This window comes from Cervus canadensis, chromosome 13 (genome assembly GCF_019320065.1).
Source record: "Cervus canadensis isolate Bull #8, Minnesota chromosome 13, ASM1932006v1, whole genome shotgun sequence".
NCBI classification, from domain to species: Eukaryota; Metazoa; Chordata; class Mammalia; order Artiodactyla; family Cervidae; genus Cervus; species Cervus canadensis.
The window spans coordinates 46,856,810-46,869,305 of record NC_057398.1 but is presented as its reverse complement, the minus strand read 5'-3'; the positions used below and the strand labels follow the sequence as shown (position 1 = coordinate 46,869,305).

The window sequence follows — 12,496 nt, the reverse complement described above, 5'->3', positions numbered from 1 at the left end:
TCCGTGTTTCATGACACCTCTGGATTTTTTTTTTTGTTTTTGTTCTTGCTGCTCCTCTTCTGAAATACCCTGCGTCCTGCTGCCCACTTAGTAAAAGACTTATCTTGAAGTGAGATGTTACTTGTTCCAGAAAACCTTCTCTACTCAAAGTAATCTTTTGTCTCGGAGAAAGTTCCCCACTCCATGCTGAGTCCAGCTGCCCTCTTCAGCACTTCCACAATCCCCTGAACATGCCCTGTCTGAAATGTGATTGCTGACTGCCTTGCAGGTCTCCCTCACCAAACTGTAATCCTGACCAGTTAGGGACCGATTCACATGCAACTCCAGTTCCTAGTACATTATCTAATGTTGTTGTTCAGTCACTAATTAGCGTCTGACTCTTTTGCAACCCCAAGGACTATAGCCTGCCAGGCTCCTCTGTCCATGGGATTTCCCAGCCAAGAATACTGGAGTGGATTGCCATTTCCTTCTCAAAGGGATCTTCCCAACCCAGGGATTGAACCTGCATCTCCTGCACTGACAGATGGATTCTTTACCACTGAGCCACCAGGCAAGTCCGACATTATCTAATAATTCTCAGTAAAGGTTTCATGAATGAATAAACAGAAATAGTCTCTTGAGTAGCAGCCCCCTGCATGTCTAGGAGGAATAATCACAAGCAACATTAAATGTCTATATGTATATATATACATACATATATATACACACACACGCACATGTAGTGGTGAAGCACCTTTAAATAAAGATCAGTGTGTATGTGTGTGTGAAAGAATGATACAGGTTATGGAAGATGACTTATTTTCCTTTACCTGACTTCCCCCTTTGCTTTTCCATTGTGATTCTCTGTACTCAGATAACATCATTCTGCTCTTTCAACATTTGTACCTCTTACACACCATAAAACTTCTCAATATTCTTACTCAGTATTCAGAATAATATTCTCATGACAGGTATTCTGAATAGAATTCAGATTCTATTCAGAGATTAGACTCTATTATAATATTCTAAAAACCGCAAGAGAACTGCCACTTTCACACATTATCAGTTTCCAATCAGTCGTCTTTTCTCAAGGGTCAACCATCTCAACTCCTTTAGCTATGCCATAAGTGGCAGGTAACATGCTAGATCAGCCAATTTAAATTTTTACATACATTAAGTGACTATCATCTCAAGTGAGATTTGAAATTGGCACCCACACGAAATTAATTACTAATATCCATTTCAATGACTCTCCTTCCCCACTATGATTGAAGAAGGGTTTGTTGTTTTAAAAATAAGCTGTCATCACATTACTACTGATTTTCAATTTGTGGTCATCCTGCCCCATCCCAAGATCTTCATATGCTAAACTTTAGGTCTTTCTAATCAGTCTTCATTTTTATCAGCTTAATTAATTTGAAAGCAACCTGGGTTTTATTGTAGAACATTAACAATAATCCATGGATAATGTTAAATATTTTATGAATAGCTTAAAAGCAATGTGTTTAATTAGCAATGTAATGTGTCATTCCATTAGGCTAGACATGCTAACTAGATCTGTATTTTAAACTGGATGATCACCTTTAAAGAACAAAATATCTTGAAATAGTTGTCACAAGGCATTAATTAGCAATATGTAGGAGTTATAAAATAAAATGTGAAATTAACAAGGACGAGCAGTCTTTAAAATTATACTTTCAATTAGAAATCAAGTCTTTAGAGTGTCTAATTCTCATCTATCACCATCATTGTTATGTAGTCCTTATAATTAATTGAATTCGATTCTGGATCAATTGCAGCAGACAACATTTCTTCCATTTCCTCCTGAGAAAAAGGCTCACCTGGGAGGAACAAGAAGGGACACTCATCATTTACAATCATCTGATTTTTTTTTCCTTTCTCTTTCCACTAGTCCACTGAATTGCCATGGAGCCCCACCATCCCACATTGTGTTGCCAGTTACTCTCCCTGGGGCCATAAAGCCAGCACATTATGACAGTCCAGAGGTTCAAAGAGTTTGCTATCGTACTCCCGGCAAATTTTGGAGTTATTTTACCTTGCAGATAGCATAGTTCAAGCAACCTTTAGCATCAATCATTTCAGCCAAAATAGCAGGAGGACATGAAAAGATCATAAATAAGGTTTTCTATTTATTTAAATTAAAATCACTAAAATTGCCAAAAAGGCAATTAAAAAGACTAACCTGAAGTCATAGTTTTATAGGAAGTCTAATCATTATATTTAGTAAGCATATGAAGAAAGGATTAAATGGTTTCTATGCAAAAAGGCTGAACAACATATAACATGGTTTAAAACTGTAAGAATGTCTATGAATATCCTCTAACGAGGGTAGGTTGATTTAGTGATTCAGGAGCACCCAGTGACCACAGATTCCATTCACCAGTCATTTCAAACCAATCCTCTTTGTTATAGTTTGGCCCAGTGCTACTGTCAAATGAAACCAAAAGTTGGATAGAAAATCTGTGAGCTTTAGTTGGGTTCAGATAACAACTGAAGGCCATCTTGGATACTGGTTTCACCAAGATGAAAAGCAAATTTAGGAAGAACATTGGAAAGGCTGTCATCTATTTAAGACAGAACTTTGTTCTATAAACCAAAATACAGAAACATCCAAATTGTCACCTTATTCCTAAAGAGTATTAATCCAAGCAGATAAATTACCAAGGCCTGAGAGTTACCTACCTTACAAGCTTAAGTCACCCGCTACTACAAACCATGCCTTCTAAGGTGGAATTCAGCTACTAACACAGAAATTATTCAAGCGGGGGTTTTTATCACAATGATGATAGTATTACCAAACAATGGGAACATGCTTGTGTTTTTCTGAAATCATGTTTACATCCTAAGGAAAGAAAGAAGGCCTAAAATGCCTAAAAAGACAAATTCTTAATCTTTCATGTAACCTGACTGGTAAATACTAAATCCACTGCCAATGAACTTTGATGGGTATGCGCGTCCTTATGAGAACACTGACAACAAATATTTATCAAGAACCACTGTTTGCCAGGCTGATCGAAGTGCTTCGCAGATATTAAGTTAATCTCCGAACCACCTCATGAGAGGTAAGAACTGTGTATCCCCGTTTAGAGCTGAGGACACCAGCACACGAAGAAAACAGGAGGAACTGGCTCTGCATGCCAGCAGAACAAGTCAAGGTCTAGGGACCACACTCAGTCGCTTGGAACAAGGCCTTGTTCACAGTGAAATTCAGAAGGTGGTCACTGCTTCCTCAAGCAAGGAAAGAAACAAGTAGTATTTGATTAAGGATGGGAGGAAAATAGCTTAATCATTAAAAGCACAAGCTTGGGAGCCAGACTGCCTGGGTCCAAATGCTCAACTGTTGCGTTAGCTTTAAGACCCCGGGCAAGTCCCTAACTTCTCTGTGTTTGTTTTCCTGTCTGTAAAATACTATCTGTCTCATGGGTTTGTCGTTGTTCTGTCGATGAGTTGTGTCCGACTCTTTGTGACCCCATAGGCTGCAGCATCCCAGGCTTCCTTGTCCTTCACCATCTCCCGGAGCTTGCTCGAACTCAGGTCCATTGAGTCAGTGATGCCATTGCCATCTCATCCTCTGTCGTCCCCTTCTCCTCCTGCCTTCAATCTTTCCCAGAATCAGGATCTTTTCTAATGAGTCAGCTCTTTGCATCAGGTGGCCAAATTATTGGAGCTTCAGCTTCATCATCAGTTCTTTCAATGATATTCAGGATTGATTTCCTTTAGGATTAACTGGTTTGATCTCCTTGCAGTCCAAGGGACTCTCAAGAGTTTTCTCCAATACCACAGTTCATAGGCTTGTTATGAGTATTAGAACTGTTATTATTTGAATAGCACTTAGAACATTGCCTGGCACATAGGCAGCAATATGTGTTAGTTCAGAAAAGTTCTTTTGAGATCTCTCCTGCTAATAAATACTACTTGACACCATATACATACCTAGGCACACGTCAACTTCTATCCTGTAGGAGCTTGATTCAATGTGACTTATGTTCGTCATGTAACATCCTGGGCATTTAGAATGCATATTCTCAAGCTGATTAATATTCTGTGGATATTGTGAAAAGCTGCACTGTCTCTGGATGCACTGTGGCCTGATTCCTCTATTTCAGTGAGTACCATTACCCTGAGGTATATTGTCAAGGCTGTATATTGTCACCCTGCTTATTTAACTTATATGCAGAGTACATCATGAGAAACACTGGGCTGGAAGAAGCACAAGCTGGAATCAAGATTGCTGGGAGAAATATCAATAGCCTCAGATATGCTGATGACACCACCCTTATGGCAGAGAGTGAAGAGGAACTAAAAAGCCTCTTGATGAAAGTGAAAGAGGAGAGTGAAAAAGTTGGCTTAAAGCTTAACATTCAGAAAACTAAGATCATGGCATCTGGTCCCATCACCTCATGGGAAATAGATGGGGAGACAGTGGAAACAGTGTCAGACTTTATTTTTGGGGGCTCCAAAATCACTGCAGATGGTGACTGCAGCCATGAAATTAAAAGACGCTTACTCCTTGGAAGGAAAGTTATGACCAACCTAGATAGCATATTAAAAAGCAGAGACATTACTTTGCCAACAAAGGTCCGTCTGGTCAAGGCTATGGTTTTTCCAGTGGTCATGTATGGATGTGAGAGCTGGACTGTGAAGCTGAGCACCGAAAAATTGATGCTTTTGAACTATGGTGTTGGAGAAGACTCTTGAGAGTTCCTTGGACTGCAAGGAGATCCAACCAGTCCATCCTAAAGGAGATCAGTCCTGGGTGTTCATTGGAAGGACTGATGCTGAAGCTGAAACTCCAGTACTTTGGCCCCCTCATGTGAAGAGTTGACTCATTGGAAAAGACCATGATGCTGGGAGGGATTGGGGGCAGGAGGAGAAGGGGGCGACAGAGGATGAGATGGCTGGATGGCATCACCGACTCGATGGGCATGAATTTGAGTAAACTCCAGGAATTGGTGATGGACAGGGAGGCCTGGCGTGCTGCGATTCACGGGGTCGCAAAGAGTTGGACACGACTGAGCGACTGAACTGAACTGAACTGAACCATTACCCTGATACCCACTACCCACGCCAAAGCCTTGTTATTTTGACTCAGCTCCCATCTTTGTGCCCTGCACTTGGTTGCTCATCATACATAACCTGTGGATCTTGCTGCAGGCAGTACTATTGTATCAATCCCTTCTTTCCATTCCCATTGCCACTGCTAGATATAGCCCTTATTAGGATACCTTCAAAATGCTGAACCAGCCTCCTAGCTGGTCTCCCCCAATCTAGCCTCTTTCTTGCTCTTCTCACAAGCCTACCAGCACCAGGTCAACCTTCCCACAATTCCTCTTGCACTGTGCAGCTCACCTGTTCAAAACCCTGCAGCGTTTCTCCACTGCCCATAGGATAAAGTCTCCTGAGCCTCAGCCTCCACAATCTAGTCCCGGTTAGTCTACCTAGATTCATTTCCTACTGTTTGCCAACAAGACCCTCTGAGTTTTCTCAGTCTCCCAAAATATCATGCTCATTTATCATGCTCCCAGTCTTTGTTCATGCTCTTTATCAATCGATGTCTTCCTCTCATCAGCTCCTTGATCCATTCTACCTTACTCATTCATTAATTTAACAAGCACTTGCTGAGATGTATGATGTAAGGGAGTGCTATAATGCATAATATTTTAGCCCTTCTCCTGATAACTCACCCATATTATTCTACCATTTTTAGAAACCTATTTTTTCTTTAAGTCTTCCCAGACCAAGCTTTTCAGGCAGATCCATACCACCCTGATCTTCTGATACTCACTTTTTCCTACTATCTTACATTTTGAATTGTTTTATTCCGTCCTGTAGACTATAATCTCCTTGAGAAAGGGAGCAGGTTTTAGTATTATTACTCTCACTGTTCTTGCATCCCTTACCTACATAGTAGGCACAACCCAGTAATGATTTGGCCATTTTGACTAAATTCATATTGCCTGATATAACCTAGTATTTATTTCCCTTAGCTTAATCCCTAAGCTGATGCTTTGAAACATCAAATTTCCATCAAAGTTCATCCCTAAGATAATTTTAAGAGGGTCATGAGTTCTTGGGTGGCAGCTATGATGATCATGCCATTCTCATTGATCTCACCCTCTGTATTATCACCTAATGGTGGATCAAGTCAAAATGGTCAAACCAGTGGCACATGGAGACACAGTCTTAGTCTTCCATACTCAAATTTCATGCACTTCTGATTGTCTCAACTGATTGACAACTCTGAATTACTCAGGACTCATCTGTGAACTAGTGAACTGAACAGAAACAGAGTTCTAACTTTATATGGGAGGAGGGCAGGTGACCAATGAGAAAGTTTTAAAGAGCATGTCCATTAGGCTACTGACATTCAGGGAAAACGAGTTTAGACATCAGCCTAAGCAGAGAGAATTCCTAAAGAAAATATGTTGGCCTATATAGGTGTGTAGGTAATGTGTATAAGTGTGTGTGTGTGTACAGTTTAAATGCAAAGCAAATATATATGCTATCATTAGCATAAAAAATGAAAAATTTTATGGAATTCATATATACATTTGAGGCTGTATTGCCCCTAACTTTACCAACTGAAAAGTTCTTTAAAAAAGGAATTTTGGGGCTTCCCTGGTGGTTCAGTGGTTAAGAATCTGCCTTGTAATACAAAGGACACCAATTCGATCCCTGGTTCAGGAAGATGCCATGTGCTGCAGAACATGCTGCAAGCGCCTGTGCCACAACTATTGAGCCCTCAGAGTCCACAACTACTGTAGCTCCTTAGAGTCTATGCCCTGCAACGAGAGAAGCCACCGCAACAAGAAGCCTGTGCACCAGAACTAGAGACGTGGCCCTTACTCACCAACTGCAACTACAGAAAGCCTGCACACAGCAACAAAGACCCACCACAGCCGAAACAGTAATATAAATAAATCTTTTCTATTTTTTAAAAAAATAATTTTTATAGACTCCAGTCGAAATCTTCAATCTAGTAACAAGAATTGATTTATAGTGATTGATAGTTCATGTTTTCCTGGTGACATACCTTTTATTCTGGAAATACTTTAAGTAAATGAAACGACTTCAATTTATAGAAGTATCATTATACTTTACAAAATCCTGTAAGGCAATAATCTATCCCCTCTTAACTTATCCTTTGTCCTCTTATCCACCACAAAACTCCAAAACCAAAGTAATAAGAATACTAAGTAACTTCTTTTAACTGGAATGATTAAAGTATCCTCTAGCACTTTTGCATAATTGTTTTAAAATTATTAATCACTTAAATAAGTCAGTGTTACAGGTAATAAGACTTCCCTACTGGCTCACAGAGTGAGAATCCGCCTGCAGTGTAGGAGACCTGGGTTTCATCCTTGGGTGGGAAAGACCCCCTGGAGAAGGGAATGCCAACCTACTCCAGCATTCTTGCCTGGAGAATTCCAAGGACAGAAAAGCCTGGTGAGCTACAGTCCATGGGGTCGCAAAGAGTGGGACACAACTGAGCGACTTTCATTTATAAGTAATGAATCATTCTCACCTTCTTCAGTCATATACTTTATCAGTTCGTCCTTAGTAAGAAATCCACGTTTAGCTGGATCTAATACCTAGGGGGAAGGAAAAGACAGATACTCTGTTTTTTGGTGAAAATTCCACATGATGAATTTTTTCATGTAAATATATGTAAAATTTATAGCTTACAAACCTCAAAAGCTCGAAGAAGGATATCTTCTGGAATTGGTCTATATCTAATTATGCAATAAAAGAAGTAAACATCACAGTATTTAGCTCAATCTCCAAATAACAAATGCTCACATTAAAAAATAAATAAATAAAGCTGCTAGCATACAGGATAGTAGTTCATCCCTCACTGAAATATTTTTGGATTTCTAGATAATAAAGTTGAAAGTACTCCATACCCACAAGGAATACTTAGTTAAATGTTATCTGTTAGCTTTTTTTCATCATTATGGGAACAAAATTCCTATAGTAAACAAACTATGGTAAGCTAATGCTACACTTTGTCTAGAAAAATAATTAGGGTTAATTCTTATTTATCATTGATAATTCAAACAGAAACTAATAAGGATGTTGTTGATTTATGCTTTTTGCAGCTTATTTGCCCTTTAATTACACTTTGCTTATTAGATTAATACTGAAGTGGTGGATATTTCTGGGAACATACCAACTGGCAGTTCAGAAGTATAGAGAAAAACTAGGAGGAAGCTATTCTGTGATAAACGTTGGCTCAGTATAACACAAAGTGAAAAGGCCAAGTGTTTTGAAATTAATGCAGTTCTAATCATTACCTCAACAAGTGTATTTACTTTCTTACCTTCTTTCCAGTAGCACTTCAGTCATCACTGGTAGAAATTTTTCAAATCGAATGTATCCAGTGGGTTCTTCTTCCTCTACCTGAACAGTCAGTAAAAAACAGCCACTTATTCATTCAGCAAATGTAGTGAGCAACTGCTTTTTCCAAGCACTGTGCCAAGTACTGGGGATTTGATAATGAGCATACTTGGACATGGTCCCCACTCACAGGGTTTATATTCTGGTAGTGGAAACATAAATCCATCAAAAAAACAACAAAGCTGAGTGCCTAGTTATAAGTTTATGTAAAAAACAATGAAGTAACGAGCAAGGGTCTAGCAGAGCATAGAATAAAGGAACCTGTTCTTGGCCAAATTATCAGGAGATGCATTCATAAACAAATCACACTTGAGTTGATTATTATAAAGGATGAGTAAAAGGTAAGCAAAAACAGCAGGGAAAGGCACTCCCAGGTAGATGAAATTACAGGCATTAAGACCTTGTGGGCTGCACCGGAGACCAGGAGGCTGAAGCACACGGAGCGAGGAGGAGAATGTCTTCAGATGAGGCTGGAGAGAGAAATGGGGACTAGACCATGCAGGGTATTACCATCCATGATCATGACTTTGGTTGTTATCCAAGACACTGTTACCCTAAATCACTGAAGGTCTCATAGATGTGTGTCTGAAAGATCACACTGGTTGTGGGTAAGGCAGCTTCTGCAGTAGTCTAAGCAGATATGACAAGGTCTGGGATAGAGTGGTAGCCATGGAGAGAGAAGTAGGTGTTTTCAAGAAACACTTAAGACATAAAACCAAGAAAACCTGGTACTGTATCTATTACAAGCAAGGATAAGGGGAAAAAAAGAGGGTCAAGGACAACTCCCAGGATTCTGACTTGCACAAGGACTTCCCCTGACATAAGGAACACTGGCTAAGAGACCAGATTAGGGGACCAATCAATCTCAAGGACTGTACTATTCATTAAATAACTAGATGCTCTGTGGAACACTGTTATACCACCACTAATTAAGAGAAGACAACACCTAACAATTTTGGTACCCAGAACGGTTAGATGAGAATGAGGAAGACTCATGCTCATAAGGTACACAGCTTTTGATGGTGTGGCTGAACAGTACGCTATTGATTTTCAATTTCATGTCAGGCTATTTATGAGAAGTTGTAAATTTTCCACTCCCTTTCAAAAATCCTATTAAAATGCTCACACATCCCAATTCAACTGTGGGGAATTTAAAAGATTTATTCTTTGAGCAAAAGATAAGAAATCTATAGGTGCTGCTAAGTGGAACACACAGTCATCAAATGACAACTATTTTTTAATGTTTATACTAGAGTCTCACCTACTATGAGGTAATGCCTTGGACTCCACTATCAGTAAAAAAAATGTCATCCATCTAATGACAAAATGATGTGTTTCAGAATTTCTGAGCCCATCAATAAATAAGCAATTGTTTTCAGCTGCCTCTAGATCCAAGGCAAGCAATTTGCAAATCAATGTTCATGTGGCTCTGGTTCAGTAGCACTCTGTAACTCCCAGCCCCACAAACTGCTTAAAACTAAAATGCTAATCTCATGAGACTGCCTCCAGAGGGATAATTTTTAAATTAAAATGTTGTGTTTCTATTCTGATTAATCCAGAAATCTGTTCCAGAAGCTAGAGCTATAGTTTGTTTCCCTTTCCCCGTACCCTCAACAAACTGCAGAGCCAACAGTCTTGACCTTGGAAGATCAAAAATCCTATTTTATGAGCATCCTCATCAATCCACAAACGGTTCATAGTTTTTCCAAAGGGAGTTCAACTCTATAGCACACTCTCCATCATGTGAGAAGTCACAGACACATCCCTCATAACGCCTACCCCATCATGGCCATGCTCCTGGACAACTTCCACAAACCCTTGGTGCTCTGAACACAGGTGAAACGCTATTCTGTGTACAGCCAAATGGCCTGACGGATCTGTACAGAGCTAAAACTTCACAAAAATAATAAGTTAAAGCAAAACTCCAATGAATCAGGATAGCAGATGAGGCGTATATTTTCCTTGATTTTTTTTAAAGAGGGATAATGAACAAATAAAGGCCTTGGAGTTAAAAAAGTAAGAAGAAAAATATGTAAGTCCATCTTCAACTTGGACAGATTGTGAAAATCTTTCTATGACAACACTGTCCTCTAGAGGCCACATCTAATCTGCTCTTTGTGTATTAAGAGATATACAAGCAATGGCATAAAAATAGCACAATTATATAATATTTCTAAATACAGCATTAATGAACTGTATAACATATACTAGACACTACCTTATATTATTAAAAGTTTTTATTATTTAAATAAACGTATTTTAGAATAGATTTAGATTTACAGATAGTAGAGAGTTCTCATATACCTCCCAATTTCCTCTATCGTTTACCCTTGCATTATTATGGTACAACTATACTTGGTTCATTGTAACATCCATTGAACCAATACTAACATATTATTATTTACTAAACTCCATGTTTTATTTTGATTCCATTGGTTTTTTAAAAAGGCATTTTTAAAATAGGGTACATTCCTCTATCATAAAAGAGAAACAAAAGCAGGATAGAACAGCCCGCCTGACAATCTAGAAATGGGTGGATAGAGGGGAGGACAATAAGTGCTTCTATTACTTCTGGTGCAGGACAAACTAGTTGACTTTATGAGGCCATGAGTAAGATAGGACAAAGACACTACTTTCTATAAATGTTATGCAATAATGGCTCAATGATTATTTAAATTCACATATTAAAATGCCTTTAGGCCCCGCCCCGCCCCCGCCGGCCGGGGTGCTCTAGGTACCGCGCCGAGACCCTCTGCACCCGAACAAGGCGCTGCAAGCGGTGCGGAGCGTGCGGGCCGCGGTCGGCAGCCTGCGCGCCGTCTCGGCACCCAGCGCGCCCTGCTCGCCGCGGCCATGGGGACTGCGGGCGGGTGCCGTCCGGGCACTGCGCACCGGCCCTGCTCTGCTGTCGGTGCGGAAATTCACAGAAAAACACGAATGGGTAACAACAGAAAACGGTGTTGGAACAGTGGGAATCAGCAATTTTGCACAGGAAGCTTTGGGAGATGTTCTTTACTGTAGTCTGCCTGAAGTTGGGACAAAGTTGAACAAACAAGAGGAGTTTGGTGCTTTGGAAAGTGTGAAAGCTGCTGGTGAACTCTATTCCCCTCTATCAGGAGAAGTAACTGAAATTAATACAGCTCTAGCAGAAAATCCAGGACTTGTCAACAAGTCTTGTTATGAAGATGGTTGGCTGATCAAGATGACATTCAGTAACCCTTCAGAACTAGATGAACTAATGAGTGAAGAAGCATATGAAAAATACATAAAATCTATTGAGGAATGAAAATGGAACCCCTAAATAAACTACTTTGAAACAACTTAATCTAGCATAGTTGTCTTAAATTAGTGGTGGATAGATATTTAAAAAGCAACTTTTAGCAAAAGAAACTACTTGTAACAATGTTTCCTGAAGAAAATACCCCTTAACTTTCTAATGCCTTCAGATAAACACTGTGTATCTTTTCCACAGCATCCTGTGATTTTTAGGCTAGGCTCCAGTTATAATATTCAGAATTCCTGAAATTATCTCTGATAAAACTAATTATAAAAATTATGTAATTCAAGGATAACATGATTATCTTATACCTTATATGACATTGTAACTTGCTTATAGCTATCCTTGGATTTGGGTCAAAATGATCTTCCCACTAGAAATAACTGCCAGTGGAGAAAAGTTTGTTAGTTGTATAGTGTACAGTGAAGGATATTACTGTCTTAATTTTGCAATATACTGTGTTTGCTGGTGCTATTTTTATACAGTGAAGCAACAGCCTCGCAGGAGAATAAACAATTTAATAATAAAATAAAAAATTTAAAAATGCCTTTAAAATTTAATAGAAATATATCAACTACTGAACTACACTTTATCATATATTGTATATAAACATATATAGATAGTTATGGGTTGAGTTATATCTTCCCCAAGTTCATATGTTGGAGTCCTAATCTCTGGTACACCCCAGAATGTGACTTCTTTGGAGAGAAGGTACTCACTGAGGTAATCAAGTTAAAATGAGGTCATTATGGTGGGCCCTATTCCAATATAACTGATGTCCTAATAAAAAGGAGAAATCCAGATACAGAGACATGCACACAG

General features: G+C 39.2%; 2 protein-coding genes across 4 annotated transcripts in view; one reads left to right on the top strand and one right to left on the bottom strand.

Moving 5' to 3' along the window:
* Positions 1-12,496, bottom strand: part of EFCAB2 (EF-hand calcium binding domain 2) — a 129,862-nt gene that overhangs the window by 26,296 nt on the left and 91,070 nt on the right. For 2 of the 3 annotated variants that reach the window (XM_043485488.1, XM_043485490.1), the window contains exons 4-6: positions 8,321-8,400; positions 7,691-7,733; positions 7,526-7,592 (exon numbers count right to left, since the gene is read on the bottom strand). In XM_043485488.1, coding sequence (XP_043341423.1) covers positions 7,526-7,592; positions 7,691-7,733; positions 8,321-8,400 — 190 coding nt within the window. Of the gene's footprint in view, positions 1-1,394; positions 1,821-7,525; positions 7,593-7,690; positions 7,734-8,320; positions 8,401-12,496 lie in introns of those variants that run through there. The other variant, XM_043485489.1, reaches the window with a different exon arrangement.
* LOC122452278 (glycine cleavage system H protein, mitochondrial-like) lies at positions 10,183-11,722 on the top strand. The gene is made up of 2 exons (XM_043485787.1): positions 10,183-10,218; positions 11,132-11,722. Exons 1-2 carry the CDS (start codon positions 10,183-10,185, stop codon positions 11,681-11,683), a joined length of 588 nt encoding a protein of 195 aa, XP_043341722.1. The 3' UTR covers positions 11,684-11,722.